At 38.6% G+C, this 17,270-nt stretch overlaps 1 protein-coding gene and 1 non-coding gene across 2 annotated transcripts; both read left to right on the forward strand.

The window, feature by feature from the left end:
- The first annotated feature begins 265 nt into the window (after window positions 1–265).
- rab42a (RAB42, member RAS oncogene family a) lies at window positions 266–14,125 on the forward strand. The gene is made up of 2 exons (XM_041808005.1): window positions 266–569; window positions 4,590–14,125. The coding sequence occupies exons 1-2, from the start codon at window positions 355–357 to the stop codon at window positions 5,026–5,028; spliced, it is 654 nt and encodes a 217-aa protein (XP_041663939.1). The 5' UTR covers window positions 266–354; the 3' UTR covers window positions 5,029–14,125.
- A 2,136-nt stretch (window positions 14,126–16,261) lies between these two features.
- Window positions 16,262–16,395, forward strand: LOC121524617. Its single transcript, XR_005993153.1, has one exon. It is a non-coding gene; the product is annotated as a U11 spliceosomal RNA (small nuclear RNA).
- Window positions 16,396–17,270: the final 875 nt, after the last annotated feature.

Raw genomic sequence — 17,270 nt, forward strand, 5'->3', positions numbered from 1 at the left:
CTCGAGTGTCAGTTGACGTTGAAATTCCTGCAAGCAGCTGACTTATGGCTTAGTCAGATACGACCATGAATTTTTCTCGTGGCTTAATGTCAAACAAAGGCTTATCTCTAACCTTAACGTACAATTGTCTCATTCACGTCTTCGGCAGATTTACAGTTGTTGTCAAATGTCATGTGAAGCGGTGCACACAGTAGGTAAAGCTATCACATGATTGCTCAGCGTCTGTGAGCAGAAGGCAGCAGCAGCAGCAGCGGGAGCAGCGGGGCTTCATGTAAACACAACGAGCATTCACGGCTTTGTTTCAAACGCACACACACGCTCCTCGCAGGCATCCCCCTTTCTTCTAGTCATGCCATGGATATTTTGTGGCAATACCAGTTCAGGATAATTCTACTCGGGGACTCCACGGTGGGGAAGTCGTCGTTGCTGAAGCGCTTCACGGATGGGATTTATAGCGATGTGGCGGATCCGACGGTCGGGGTAGATTTTTATGCCCGCTCGCTTGATGTCGAGCCCGGGGTGAAAATTAAGCTTCAGCTTTGGGACACGGCTGGACAGGAACGATTCAGGTAAATAAAAATCAAGCTATGATATGGATTCAGTAGCCTACTCTTCGCCGATGTGATTTGGCGTTAAATAATGTAAAGGCCTTTACTCGCTCCCGTGTTTGCTTTACATAAAGTTAAACCATTTAAATTGCCTATTTTCTTGCTCCCATTAACGCTACATTGCCCTCGATGTGAGGATGCCCTCGCCCTTATAATAACAGCGAAAATGGAGTTGCATCATTGCATTCATTCATGGGTGGATGATGGGCAGCCTCATATTTAGGCCTCAGATTGACTCCACGGTCTCCAGGGCAACACAAAGATGACAACCATGTACCCAAATCCTGTGTTTAGCATTCATCCACCCTGTTGCTTTGACTGTTTTATGTGTCTCTGCTGTCACGGATAATTTCCTTTAAAGCACTTCTTCTCTGTGTCTGCAGAAGCAGCTCTGCTCTCAGATCTGCTTTCTCGTTTGAAGCCAGAGCTTCAGAGGGTGTTTTCCTGTTAGGCTTCACCACACAAGTCTTTCACTTCTGTCTGAAGTCAATATGAGAAGTGTTTGGGAAGCCAGTCAGCTATATCACACAGCCACTGTGCACTATTAAAGGCCTATATGTCGTCTATAAAAATGGACCATTGCCACGCTTGGCTTGAGCAACAACTGCTCTATTTTTGGTCGTTTGACTACCCTAGCCAGGTTTTCAAGGTCCATTTAGTCATTTCCCCCTACAGACTTGACAGAACTTGATGAAGCTATATGCACTGTAATACCCCTTGTGCACCAATGCTTCGTTTTTAGGACTCTTGTTCAGCACTTAAGTTGAAGCCATCTGTTTTTTTCTAGAACAGGAAGTGCTTGTATTTAGAGGTAAAGGTTGATTCATATTGCTTTGCTCATCCTCATTTAAAGGTCAAGACAGTTGTAACTTTTCAATCACTGAAGCCCGGCCTTAAACATCCTGTTTTTGTACAGTGCAGTAACAGGCGCACTTCACTGCACACTGAAGATGATTAGATACCAAATAGCGCAGACTGCACATGGAGTCCGTCTGGGTTTCCTTCATCCAAACTAGATTGGTTGTGCATTTAAAACCTCCAGGTCAGCTGACGTAATCTGCAGCACTCCACTAGTAAACAAAAAGCACGGCTTTATTTATGTCTGCCCAGCCTACACTGTAAAGCAGTACAAGTTGGAACTGCTAAAAATGTTGTTGAAACTGTTTATATCAATGTCTTATAGAAGTAGAAATAGATGTTTTGAATAATCATTACTAGTACATTTATGTTGGTTTAACTTGAGTTTTATAATTCAAACTACATTGTTACAACAGTCCTACCCTTGTAATTTGTTTTACATCCAACTAAAAACAACATGTGGTAAGGCTACACAATCTTCATCCACTGCAATTATTCGTTATTTCTATAACATTCTTCAGTCTTGAACATTACTGCCCATCCGGTGGTATGTTAACCACCTTGGGTAGGGCCAACTATAATTGGCAATAAGTGAAAGATGCACACTGAATCAGGAAGTTCTCCTTCACCAAGTTCAGTATATTATAGTTGCTCCTGGCTTATCTAACTGAGTCAGCAACTTCACTCATGGTGCAAAAGTGTCTAATGCCCTAAGGCATTCTAGGAATACTCTGCTAATTAAAGGATGATTGTCAAATAATTTGGGTACAGTTACAAAAATACTAAGAATGATTGAGTCTTGTTTACTTGAAATTAAAAATGTGTCCAGTCATCTCAGAAAAATAGAGCTGAAATACTATTTGGGATTTTAATGTTACTGCAATCCTTTATTTTTAAAACCAAATTAAGACGCTTTACAAGTAAGTAGTTCCAGGAGCTTCTTTCCAAGAAGCTCAATTGATTCTGTGACCCACTGTTGTCTATATTTCCACTGAGGCTACAGTTCCATGAAGACTGTGCAAATCAGGGTTTGTGACATAGGCAGGTTTCGGGAAGACAAAGTAAATCATGAGGATTATGTGATATCAGATGATTGACCAATAAAGATTTAGATGATGCCAATGATCAGTGGTTGACCATTACTGGTCTGATCGAGTATTGAGGCTGATATTTGGCATTTGGCTGATTATTGGTATCAGAATTCCATTTTACAGATGATTGATAAAATTGGTTATTTGAAAGGGGCACTACTGTGGCTCCACTGCGTCTTCCCCCTGGCTTTATTTTCACTCTCCACAGTCTCAACAAATGTTCTTTATATAACACAATTTGATTGGCTAGACGTCACTTGAGCCAATCAACACTTAAGCCTGGGTGTCCATGAGTGTATGGAATCACTTGTTTTCCTGCTGCTACTGTGTTGCTCAGTGCCATTTCTTATGCTGATATAGGAAGGGCTAAATTGTTTATTTTTGCAATTGATAATGCAATTTCACTTTCTCCACATCAAGTACATTTTTACATTATAATAAATGCATATTGGTTCCAAATATCAGTTACTGGTGTCATCAACTACTAATAACCAGTATTGGCCCCAGTATCGTCACCCATTAGCAATGAGCAAATATTTAACTGACCAAATGCAATCAACACGACTTCTGTAAGCAGACTGTTTGTAGCTTTAATCAACCAGAAATGCTCAGCACTTCAGCCCCATCCCTGATAGTCCCTGGGCCTTTGGAGAGTACTGCCCCCTGAGCAGGGACTTTTCAAGTGGTAGAGGTCTACATTTAGACCCTGGTTTCTGCAGTTGTAAAGTACAGAATTCCTCAAAAGGTTCCTTGTTCCTGGGAAAGTTGTTGCTGTTTAAAGGCGCCTTAAGGTGCCACCTATCAGCTGTAAGTAAGAATACTGGTTAAAGCACTTCTTTAGTTACTTTACTTATGAATCCCTTTTTTAAAAGATACCTTGTATCATTATCTAGTGTAATATCATTATTATTATCATCTAAATATGCCAGAATATTGTACATAATGGGTGCTTGAGGACAACAGGGTATGTACAAAATAATTGGACAACCCATTTACAATTTACAAAAGTTCATTCTGACATTCTTTCATTTAGGCAAGATTTTAATTGACATCCTTTCTTCCACTCAATTACAGTTTAAGCTCTTATTCTGAGTTCATTCTGCCGTAGAAAGTCAGATTGCAGCAGCTGTCTGTCTTTCTGCTTCAGCTGAAAACAGGTTGACAAGCGCTCCTTATCTGAATAGCATGCAAATAGCTGGTGTCCATCTGAGAAATCCTTGTACTGTGCAGAGCAGGGTCTGTATTAGTTATATGTTTATCAAACTGCACACTGCTCAGCCTTACATAGCTGTAAGTGGCAGTAAAGTTGATCCCTTGAATAAGCAGTAAAATGAACTGAGCCATGGGCCAGTACTGAGAGAACTAAACTGATGAATGGTTGGGTAGATTGAGGCAACTCTACCAACCCAAGACTTGACTGGAGACATGGGCTAGCTACATACAAGACCATTTAAAAAGTTTAAAATGTAGTTTTAAAAACGTGGGGGCCCAAAGACAAAGGGACAGTTTTGATTGTGAGACCATTTAGCTGCTATGTGTAGCAACAATTTTACATTTGCAATTCTACAAACACAGAAACTGATGTGATCAAACATAACTCCAGAAAGAAAACAAACCTGGAGGATGATCAATGTCAGCTTTGTTGTGTGTTTTGCAAGAGACATTCTTTGGGCACTCATGTTGTCTATTTTACAGTAATCTACTGGGGCAAAGTTGTGATTTCGTTTGTGAGCTTTAAAAGTAAGCAACATACATTTGGGGATGCTCCCAGGTTTGTTCGCTTTCACTGGGTGTTGCAGGAACTGTCTGAGGCAGCCTGATCTGGAGTTTTGGACGTCAAACATGCTTTTTATTAGTGATTAAAGATTGGAGAGGCTATGACTCGATCTGGAGCAGATCAATAAGTGTACTGACACCATCAGTTGCAGTAAGCCTTGAATCAGGCAGGAGAATCTGCTTGTGTGTAGACAGCAATAGTCTAGATACCTTTGGCCTTGATTTCTAACATACCATTGATTTATCTACCCAACAGGTCCATCACAACGTCATACTACCGAAACTCTGTGGGCGGGCTGCTCGTCTTTGATCTCACCAACCGTAAGACCTTTGACCACGTGAGGGAGTGGCACAAGGAGGTGAGTGAGCACATCCTGCCTCACCACATGGTCTACATCCTCATCGGCCACAAGAGCGACCTCAACAAGGACCGCAAGGTGAGCCGGGATGAGGCGGAGCAGCTTGCAGCAGAACTCGGCATCCGCTATGTGGAGACGTCGGCCAAGTGCAACAGCAACGTGGACCGGGCCTTCGAGCTGCTGACCAGAGACATCTACGAGCTGATGAAGATGGGGGAGATTGTCACCCGCGACGGATGGGACGGGGTGAAGAGCGGCCTCACTGCCAAGGTCCTCTACCCGGAGGACGAAGAGGAGCTAGCTACAGCAACGGCTGAAAAGGGCTGCCACTGCTGACTGAGAACTCTGTGTCCAAACATCATCCTGTCACACCAAGAGCTCACCTTGTCTCACAGTCGTCCATCGAAACCAAGTCACTCAGGCTGAGCACCCTGAAATCACTATTCATCACTTCCTCACCTTGTGCTTTGTGCCCTTCGTGTTCAGGTTCTTCTGAAAACTGGGATTTTTTTTGTCTAACAGGGCATCATTGTACATCCTGATGTGTATCTTTTAGGCAAGTCGTATCTCTATGGGCGTTTTCACATAGATAGCTTGTTTGCTCTGGTCTGAATCAGCGGTTAATTTTGTACATTGCTGGGTAATTACCTTAGCTTTTGTCTTTGAGCACATGAAGACATTTAAAAGCGAACCACAATGGGGAAATGTCTGTAATCAGCCGCAATTTCTTTCATGAAAAGTAAAAAAGACTAGTTGACTCCTGTTTGGCTGTAGCTGCTCCAAAGTCACTTTTCAACTTTAAAATGGACAGAGAACTTCAATTATGTGGTTTTTAAATACTTAAATTCTCAAACTTTTTCATTTTAAAGAAAATGAAAAAGTTTGAAAATGAGGCCCAGCTCTGTCTATATTGGAGATACAGATATTGGAGGGTGAGCAGGTAGCTAGTTTGATCCAAAAAAGTGCAACACTTCCTGCAGTTAGATTGGATTGAGGTGTGTTTATAGTTTTAGAAATGATCCACAACCTGAGTCTGAAAAAGCAGACCTAGGCCCACCTTTTCAAGCAGTTGTTTGTTCCACACTGGGGCTCGTTCGACAGCTTTCACACCAGCGCAAACAAACAGCAAATAGACTCGACAAGGTAGGTGTGAAAATGCCCAAAGTCCATGTGGTGTAGCATGAGGCAGCCTATTTTGGGCCAAGAAATCGTGCAGATGTGATCATGCCTTGGATTTAGCTTAGCATGTAGCCAGTACTCCTTTTCACAAATCTGGGGTTCATGGACTACCAAGCTCACTGAAGGTTAATCAGTGGACGATGACGTCCAGTCATCTATTGTGGGTTTCTACCTGTCAAAGTGTATGCCATGCTTCTCCTGCAATCTTTTGTGACTGTAAAATTGTAAATAATAGTGAAATCTATAGAGATAAATGCTAAAAGGTCACTAAAGCTATTTAAATACTAATGTGAACAGACACAGTGCACTCTTCAATAAGTGTCACCATGTTAATCAATGTGCTACTCCCGCTACTGTAAGCTGTGTGTGCACTAACGCCAAACTGACTCTGATCATCCTGTGAATAGATGATTACTGTTTTTGTTAAAAGAGTATAGATAATTCTAGTTTAGGTGTTCACACAAATATAGGCCATTGTAATTAAGGTAGGTGGTCCCATTTAGGTCATTGTATGATAGCATCAGCATCCAGCATGTCAGCTGTCGTCAGACCTTTGAAGAGCAACTTGCAGGATCATTTTTTACATTAACGCTAGATCTTCTCTGATAAGGCTTTTGACTTAGTTAATCATTGTTTTTAAAGGTAATACAACAAAAAAGGTGCAAATGAAGAGGAAAACATGTCTTTTTAACTCATTATGCTCTGTTTTGGAACATCATGTCATATTATGTGACTAAAGGGACTCAACTCTGCTCAGATCAACCTACAGTAGTAGGTTGTTGCAGTTTGACTGGTTTTTACATTGTATTTGTACTGTTTTTATAGTCCTACACTTCATTGTATCAGGTTTGCATTGGCTGCAAAAACACAGACCTGACAGGATGCTGAGTTCACTGTTTCCCAAACTGGGAAAAAAGCTAACTCAATGCCTCGGTGCATTTTGTGCAGGTGAATAACAGGAATTTCTTTCTACAGTTGTCCCAAACAGGGTTGGAAATCAGCACATGTACCCACCAAATTAGAGTGTTATTGTGTAATGTGGGGTGAATCTGCTAACCTATCAGCCAGACAGCCGTGACCCTGCTCAGAAGGGGCTCTTCTTCCAGATATAGTCATTATAAGTGTGCATCAAATATGAGAAATATGTCTAAAAGTACTAAGAAGCCAAGAGCAAATAAATATTATCAATATAGATTAGGATTATCTCAAAAAGTCCCAAAAAGGCATGCAATACATGGAAATGTATTTTTTGTTGCCGAAGATGAGATATTGCATAAAAAGCACTTTTTTTTAAATTTTACAACTTCCACCTGGCCTACAGAGATGTTAACATTTGCGAGTGTGAGTTATGATGCTCTTCTAAGAGCCGTTTATTTTTTTATTTCACATTTGTTTATACCCTGTAGTTCTCTGTCTGTGATCACTGAAAAAGATGCTTTAGAATCTTTAGAATCTCTTTATTATGAAACAACCTATCAGAATATAGGGGTATTTTCAACAGTAGCTTAGCATAACAAATGTCTAAAAATACAGCAAGGATTCACAGGCACAATTATCCATAGATACTCAGTCAAACACATCAGTGCATTGAGAAATGAACACACAGTGATTTGTAGATACATCTTTCTTTTGTCTCATGTACAAGAGTGTCACATGGCAGGCTCAGTTGAGGGAGAGCGGGGTCATAGCATGGCATTTTTTAGACACCATGCCCTCATACGCATCTCTCTCATGAAATTTATGTGCTTAGCATTTTATAAATTTTAAAACAACACTAAAAATCATCTGTAGTGCTTATTTTTGACTGCATCATGCAAAATCATAGCATTTGAGAGTATTTAAGTCTGATCTGCTGGCCACAAACCATCAGTTTCACTCACAACTATTGATTATTTTAAAGTTTTTGACATTTGACAGACTTAACAGTATTGTGACATGAATGCATTTTTAAATACTGCTAGCTAATGCAGGATATTCACCTTGGCACCTGAACCATTCTCCACTGGTTTTGGTGACACAAAAGCTTTATTCCTCTCCTGTCACTGTAAATTCTCCTCATCCTAAATCTGTTTGTTGCCTAGCAGGTTTAAAAGTACAAGCCTGTAGACTTCATATGAATATGAATGCATAAGTTCTTTCTTTTCATTGTCAAGACCAAATTATATCCATTTAATGTCTAACACACTGAAACCAGCAGGGCTCCCTATACTATTTTCAATGTGGAATTGAAAGCAAACTTACAAAAATGACCTCTGGAATCACTATAGTAGATTAATTTATTTTTCTTGTTATTTTCCTACAAAACAATTAACTAGGGTCTCCAACCTGCAAGTTGCTCTGTCAAGACTCCACCAGCTGTTGTAAAGATGTGTTTGATTTAGAAAAAAAGGAAGTCTGAATTTCACCTGCAGCTGTTTGTGTCTTAAACAAACAGCTGCTTCTTTAGCTCAAATCTCAAAAGTGATATTCTATTCTGAGCTGAGATCATGCCAACTCATTCAATCTAGTCGTGTGGATCTGTGCTGCTTTTGTGGGCCTCGTCTTTACGCTGTGTTCAGGAGGTGTCAGTAGGAATATTTGGGTTTAACTCCATATAAAGACAGGCTTTCAAGTCAAAAACCTTGCAAAAGCTATTAAGTATTTCTTTTATCATGAATTTTACAGCCCTCCAAATCCAACAGAGTCTCGGCAGACTGGAGCTATAGAGCTCAGCACCCTGGATTAGGTTTGTGGATGGATCACATGTCATTGCCCCGGCTAATTCATGCTTTTTAGTTGCATGTTTTTAACTCAGTAAGTGCTTGTTGTATCTCTGCTGGGCTAACAAGATGTATTTATATACATTTAGGGTCGAACACTTTTCAAGAGTTTGCTTTGGTACAAATTTTATCAGCCTGTCTGAACACTTAACAAGTCTGGCTTCTTTTATAGTTTTAGAAGTGCTCCCAACAGTGACTTTCAGTTAAGCTGCTAAAGGGCTGATCTGATTTTGCATATTCACATTTTCCTGTGAAAACAGTATTTGACAGAGGGTTTGCAGCAGATATTGATTGGATTTTGAAGTAGCCTGTAGCGCTCAAATGTGTCAGCTGCTCACATCTCTGCTTACGCTTAGCCAACTAATATGAGAGTTTTCTGATCAGACATCTTGAAAGCAGATTTTTAAAAAGGGGGTAAGGCACTGAAGGGGTTAGCAATAATGATTGTGCCATACTGGAAATGCAGTTTTTCATTTCTGGTTGACTTTGCAGTAGGCAAACACACTATATGGACAAAAGTATTCAGCCACCTCCCCATTACATCAACAGGGTCTGAAATGACATCGTATTCAAATACTTGTACTTAGATGACCCCGCTATTGCAGCTACAACAGCCTCCATTCTACATGGAAGGCTTTCCACAAGATTTTTGAGTGTTTCTGCGGGAGTGTCTTCTCATTCATTCTGTAAAGCATTTATGAGGTGAGGGACTGATGTTGGATGAGAAGGTCTGGCTCGCAATCTCCATTCCAGTTCATCCCAAAGGTGCCTGATGGAGTTGAGGCTAGGGCTCCTTGCGAGTAAATCAAGTCCTTCCACACTAAACTCATCAAACCATGTCTTTATAGTCTTTGTTTTGTGCACTGGGGCACAGTCATGTTGGAATAGTATAGGGCCTTCCCCAAACAGTTGCCACAATGTTGGAGGAATACCGCTGTCTTGGTATGCTGAAGCATTAAGATTGTCTTCACTGGAGAAAAGGGGCCTGGCTCAAAACCTGGAAAACTGCCCCATACCACTATCCCCCCTCGCCCAAGCTTTACGTTGGCACAGCGATAGCTAGATAGTTATATTCTCCTGGCATCCACAGTCCAGTGTTTGTATGCTTGCCATCGGACTTGGTGATGTGTGGCTTACATGCAGCTGCTCAGCCATGGAAACACATTTCAAGAAGCTCCCGCCGTACAGTTTATGTTCAGAACTCTTCAGCTATGGAATCATCAGAGCGTTGGCAACTATATGTACCATGCGTTCCTGAACGCTTCCACTTTCTATTAATATCATTTCCAGCTGACTGTAAGTGAAATTTCATGAAGCGTTTCATTGCAAAGATGGCATCCACAGTACCACACTTGAAATGGTGACTGCATGATGCTGCCCTTATCAGACATTGAGTGTTAATGTGCTGGGTGCTTGACTTTATACACCTTGGCAATGAGTCTGATTGAAACACTTGAATTCAGTAACTAACAGGTGTGGCCAAATACTTTTGTGCATACAGTGTAGGTGGAGTTGGGGACATGTGACTGCCGATCAGTCAGATCTTCGATGCTCCTAATTATGCAAAACTCAGAAGTTGATATTAAAAAAATATTTTGTTTATGTAGGAAAAATTAACCTCCAAAGTGTGAATGAACAAAGATATAAGCTATTCATATTCACTCTACTTTTGGAACCAGGCTGCAAACGGGCTTGTTTCTGCTGTAAAAATACACATTTAACATGGGTGTTAAAGGTGCTTTTGGAACCAGCCTCAAGTGGTCAGTCAGGGGACTGCAGGGTTTATTTGTACTTCCACATTGTCTGCAGAAGTTGCTGAGCTCCAGTTTGCAAAATTTTAAGTAACAGTGGTGGGACAGATATTAAAGTATTTCATTCGATGCTAAATAAATAGATGCCCACTGGTGAAGGATAAAACATTTAAATGTTCTTACATACAACCATTGTTCCAATAAAGAAAATACAAAAAACATTTTTGACGTTGCCAAGATGGCGTTGGCAAGATGCTGATATATATATATGCTGATAATAAGTGTAAGACATGTAATAAATTATTAAAAACTCTGCAGTAAGCATATTTTTTTATATGTTTTCCTCACATTAGTTTCATTTATAACGTGTTATATGTCATTTTTATTTTAAATTGAAAGTCAGGCATAGAAAAGAACACATAGATTTTGATATTCAGTAATTAAAAATATCTAAAAGACATGCATTTAAGTGGTGTTAATGCAGTTGATGCTATAAGTAGATTGAAGAACTGGTCAAGAGTGTGGCCAGACAGCGATGCTTGTTGTAAGAAACTGCTGAATGAAACAGTATTTTTCAATCAAGGAGAGCTAAAGATGCTAAAGAGCTCAGTACCTTTATATTCTCACAGTGTAAGGGATTTGTATAATGCTAAGGAACATCATCAAGCTCCCCATGTGGCCCCCTAAAACCCCCTGAATCTAGAAATGAAGTGAAAGTTTCTAACACTCTAAATCCATAATCCAAACACAGTTCTTAGTCTTTTTTCACATGTTTACAGCTTCTTCTTCCCCATCATTTATGATTTGTTTAGAGACTAATGTCTTGTTTTACATGAGGTAGGATATTTTTAAATAACTGACTTGTAACAGCTTAAATGGAGCTCTCAAACCTGGCAGTTTCTCCCTTTGACACTGAGGGTCATGTATGACTTTAGTCTCCAGAAGCTTTTGATGCAGACATTAGTAATCAGTTGTTTACAGACCTGGAGCACACAATCAATAGACCACAGTCCAATTTGCCTCAACTCATAACACTTATTCACCTTTCACCAGCATCTCACCACAATAACCTGGGAGATTATGCATTCTGTAGTGTTTACTTAGTATTCATGTGACTAAACTAACATCTACGTTACTGAGTATGGGTGATCCAGAGGGTGTACAGTACAGCGTGTAGTTGCTGCTTTGTATCTGATAAGGAATGTTGCACCATCCCTTTATGTAGTGCTGATTCAGACTTCATACTTCCAGTTTAACCACCATCTGTTACATTCAGGTTTATTAACTGAATATAATAATACATGCTGTTACACCACATAGTTTTTGTTTGTTTGACAATCATAACATTTTGTGTCCTCATTAGGGGGTCACTCTAGGAGATCTTGTTGAACTACCATTTAACATTAAAAATCACCATTGACATCCAGTCTGTATGGTGGCCCTGAAGGTCAACTGCAGAAACATTTAATTGGATGCAAACACATTTTGTGATTTAATGTTTGTTTTACTCCTTTTTTGTCACATTTTGAAATCCCACTATTTTGCATTTTTTGCATTTTGGTTGAGGATTTTTTTTCCCTTCCACCTCCTTAAAATGTCCATTTTAAATTTTTACATAGGTAGAGTAGGAATTTGTTGTAAAAGTTTACAATTGGAGCTATTTATCATCCCAAAGAATCCTACATTAAATAAATCATGGCAGTATATGATTTATTCCCAAATTGCTGAAAATATTTATATTTAGAGCAACATTAGAAGTAATGTTTATACTGTCTTAACGTTCTTAATGATACAGAAAAAAAATCTGATTTTTAAAAAATTAAGTTTGGATTCAACAATTAAATTCCAATGTTATGATCACAAAGGCCCAGTTGTTTATCACATGTCTTTTTGTATTTATCTCTCAGAGCGCTGATAAGCACAACCAACCTGAAACATTCAGGGCTAAAGCCCCATTAGCCACCCCCTCGCTCCGCCTTTGGTTTGATATCAGATGAATTTTGACTTGCCCACTGCACTGTAAAACCAAACAAGTTGAAACTGCTCATATTTTTTGTCAACAATTGATTGCAAGGTTTTAAGTAGTGGAAAAGACTTTATTTCTAATCATTACCTGTACATCAATATGGGGTTACCTTGACTTTTCAAAAGTTAAGCTGTGATAACGGTCCTAATCTGTTTGAATTCAAGTCATAACACCTTAAAGTGTTTTTGTAACACTATTCTTCATCCACTGTAATCTTCCCTTATTTCGATCACATTATTTAGTCTGTAATATTTATGCCACTCAAGATAGACCAATTTAAGGGAAGTAACAGTGAGTAAAAGGTGAACTCTGAAGCGGCAGGTTCTCCATCAAGATGGTCAGTATACTGTCCACCATTTCTCACTACAGATGGGACTGACTGAGTCAGTAACTTCATTCATGGTGTGAAAGTGTCTAACGCCCAAAGGCATTCAGGGGAAACTCTGGAAATTTCAGTACAATGACAAAAATCACTTAGAGTGATTCAGTACTGTTAGATTAAATGTGTCTGGTCAGCTCAGAAAAAGAGAACTGAAATAGTTATTTTGAATGTTTAGGTCAACTCAGTTCTTTTAACAACCCTCAGCTCTTTGGTCTTACAGTGTGAGCGGTCATTTTTTAAAAAACTGAATGAGACATTAAGAAACAGTGGTGGACTTATTTTACATCGCTGTGGCTGCATGAAGACGTTGCAGTGGTGTAACAAAAGTGTAACAAAAGGGAGCATACAGTTGATGAAAAATAACACTCTAATTATTAACCACATCACAATAAAGTACTGAAGAAAAATTCATGGAACCCAAATGTACTTACCTTTTGTGAAAGGCTTTTGCCTTTCTATTGAATTTTTCTGCAGTTGACCTTCAATTGTTAGTTTATTTATTTATTTGTTGGAAGTTTTTGTTGTTGTCCAACTGTGTTGAAACTAAAACTACCTTTCTGCTCTCATCTAAACAGGGTTGACTTGTCTGATATTGTTTGACTTTGTATGTTTTTAATTAACAGTTACTCTGATTTCCATCCTTGAATGCTGCCTGCACACCAGCAGGGCGCATTACGCTGCAAAGCGTGATGATGAAAGACTGCTGGAAAAGCCCATTTAAAGGACACTAATGGCATGGCTTCTTGAAAGACTGACTCCAAGGGAGGACATGGCATTTACCATAATAAGACAACAGTGTTTACTAGCTAATAAATGTACAGGAAATTTACAGAAGCATTTTAATCTCACTATAATCCTGTAAACAGTCACAGTACTGTATCATTATGATAATGCTAACAGCCTTATCTAGCTTATTGCTTACTAAATTAGACCAATATGTTTCAAATGCACACTTCTGGGGTGGAAAAAAGGTGAAAAAAAAAAACATTATAATGTTTAGAATAACAATCAAGTTATAGAACTGAGCCAGGAGGCAACTAGTTTTTGGTTAAAACTGGACTCTATAAATGTTGAACTGTATGCCTTTTGTGGTATTTTAAATGATCCTCAAAACGATCACATTTATCCACCGATATGGCTCCTGTATCAGATGATTACAGATTTAAGGCCTGCATGACGGTACACCGCACAGCTCATTCAGCTCCTGCTCCCCATGGTCACATCTCACAGCTTTATTGAATAAATGTTATTTATTTTATATATTCTGTATAAGGTATTTGCCTTTCATTTATTGTGTTTTACTGATTGGTTAAAAAAATAAATAGATGTCCAATGAGCACTGTGTTGACTCATGTTCTCTCTTTTTAACAGGAGTTTGGCTCCCTCTTCTGGTGACTTTAAGCAACATCAGCATGACCTATATTGCCTCTTCTGGCATGTTTTAATCTAGAAATGGGTTAATTCAAAAGCGATATGAACCAAATCGAGCCTATTACATCCTCTTATTTTTTTTCTGAAACAAGACTTTTAAAGAAATGTAACCTTCATTCCAAAAAAGTTGGGGCGCTGTGTATAAAGTTTATAAAAACAGAATTTGCAAATCCCATCAACACATACTTTATTCTGACAAAACATCACATGTTGAAAATGGGACATTTTACTATTTCATGAAAAATGCGAGCTCACTTTGAATGTGAACGCAGCTGCACATCTCAAATAAAGTAGAGACAGGACAACACAAGGCAGGAAAAGTAAGTGGTACTACTGAAAAACAGCTGGAGAAGCCTTTTGCAACTAATTCGGTTTAGTAGCAACAGGTCAGTAACATGACTGAGTTTAAAAGAAGTATTTTAGAGAAGCAGAGCCTCTTAGAGGTAAATATGAAATCTTGAAATTGTGGAGCAATTTCAGAAAAAATCTGGAAAATCTGGAAAAATCTCTGTGCACAAGGGAAAAGGTCAAAGTTCAATATGGACTTCCATGCATTTTCGGACCTCAGGCTGCACTGCATTAAAAACAAGTATAATTCTGTACTGGAAATCTATGCATGGGCTCAGGAACACTTCCAGAAATCACTGTCTACCAATGCAGTTCGCTGTGCCATCCACAAATGTAAGTCAAAGCTGTATCATACAAAGAAAAGCCATATATGAACACAATACCGAAATGCTGGCGTCTCTCTGGGACAAAGCTCATTAAAAATGGACTGAGGCTAAATGGAAAACTGCTAAGATAAATCAAATTCTACATTTTTCTTAGAAACCACAGATGCCATATCTTGCAGACTGAATAGGAGAGGGACCATCCAGCTTGTTTTCAGCACAATTCAAAAACCAGTATCGCTGATGTATGGGGTTGCATCAGTGCATCAATGTTAGAATTTTGAATGTACAAATTGTGATTTTTGGGCCACTGAACAGACAGGGCGATAGGATTTTTATCATTTATTAAATTGCTCCAGTCAAACAGACAGGGTCTCTATAAGGAGAGGGCTTGAGGACAGATAGTATTTAGACTAAAGGAACAGTGATTGGAGGGATGTGAAAGTAGAGTCATAGGAATACCAGTAAGTGAGACATGCTTAGATATGGTTAGGTATATTTAAGTTGTGGTCTACATACTAAGTGTCCCCCTCAACCTAATTTGTCCCTCAATAGACAAAATTATAAACCTTGTGAGAGAAAACCTTTAAGGATGCTCCAACTAAGTCTCTACATCTCTGAATTGCCATTATATGGTCTGTTTAAAACCAGGAAAAAATAAACAAAATGACGTCCTTATACATCAAACTATATATGAAAATAAAAAAATATATATCATTCTCATCAAAGACTTTTTAAATTTGAATTCAGTATTTTCCATAGTGGAGGTCCTGATGATACTAATCTCTGTTAATTGAAACATATTCACACATTTTCTATGCAAATCTGTAAATGAAAAACAAAACAAAACACAAAAGGCATGTCAAATTCTAGTATACAGACAAAAAGAAAAGACTGAAAATATGGAACAAATTATTGTTAAAAAATAAATAAGTACACATATTAAAAAGCTGTGTGCCAAAAAGTATTGTACAAGTATTTAATATATTTGCAGGAGCACAAGAGGCTAATTGATGTGTCGACGTTTTGGAATTTCTGTTCCAATAATCGTTCATTTTCCCATTTTACCCGAACGTCTCACGAGTTGTTGGAAGGGAAAAGAAACCAATGACAGCTGACTATCGTTCAATAGTCCCGCCTTTTTTACCCGTCATCCTTAGCAACAGCTCAACTCGCGCTGCAAAATACGTTCTTCTTTTATAAACAGTCGATTAAAAACAGCATGATCTATCAGCGATTGTTATTGTGCATTTAAAAATGGCGTCGTGGTTTTAATTATTCAAATTCTGAAGTGGATTTACAGCGTCTTTACCCTGACTGAAGAACATGTCACTACTATTTAAATAGTGGTACGCTCAAATATTCCGTTTAAAAAGGGCTTCTGCTATGACTGGCACATGAGGGGTGGGGAAATCCACTCCTCGTGCGGAATCGCCATCAAGAGATTTCGGAAGCATAATTTTTAACACAGGGGTTGCCGGTGATCACGCGTCCTGGCGCCCCGTCCACAAACTGTGAAATCAGAGTCTAGAGGATATAAGCTCAAAAGGGAAAGAGTCGATGAAGCGATTATAAAAGCTAGATAGACGGATAAAAAAGCTAAACAAACAATAAGAAGTAGCAATATAACGATTATTAAGGTGACGTGATGCAAATAAATGAGTGGTAATGTGTATTAGGAACAAACTGTTTAACAACTGGGTTAATCGATTAAATCAAACTCCAAATGACATTTTATACACATGGCAACACAATGTTCTTCACATACCATGAATCAGTAAGTGCCAATTCAATAATAAATGTAATTTTCATATTGTTTACAAAAAGAGCAGCTCTATAACATACACTTTGTTATTTACAAAATGAATTAATCCATGTATTATTGACATTATATCAGTGTCAGCAGATAGCCTTAAGGTTATTGTCAGTTTTGAAAGATAAGAACTTTTCAGTTGATATTTACAGCTGGTATACAATCGTATTTCTGGTGGCTATTTTAAATACAGTTTTAGTTGTTGGATTAAAATGGCTTTTACTTTTAGTCACAGAACAGCTCTACACCTCAGATTCGTATGATATAGTGAGCATGTGTGCATAACATTTATGCAAACTTTATGGTTCATCATTTACAAGTGCATTTATATTAAATTAAGCAAAACTTTCCTTACACAGATTATCCTGATGCAATATGCTAACCTGTATAAATATTTGTTGTCTAACTTTAAGGTGCAATACTGTTCTTCATACTTGAAATATCCTGCGCATTAACAATGGTAACATTTCATGTGAGAAGTACTGCATATTTCATTGTACAATGTGCAATGACAATAGAGCTTTTCTTTCTATTCTATTTTAGTTTCAAGCTTTATAGTTTAAGTC

This window comes from Cheilinus undulatus, linkage group 16 (genome assembly GCF_018320785.1).
Source record: "Cheilinus undulatus linkage group 16, ASM1832078v1, whole genome shotgun sequence".
Classification (NCBI taxonomy): domain Eukaryota; kingdom Metazoa; phylum Chordata; class Actinopteri; order Labriformes; family Labridae; genus Cheilinus; species Cheilinus undulatus.

Excerpts from the sequence above, each read along its gene's own strand:
- rab42a (XM_041808005.1), top strand. The coding sequence starts at position 355 with ATGGATATTTTGTGGCAATACCAGTTCAGGATAATTCTACTCGGGGAC. Across the intron at positions 570-4,589 it reads GCTGGACAGGAACGATTCAG|GTCCATCACAACGTCATACT; the intron begins GTAAATAAAAAT and ends TCTACCCAACAG.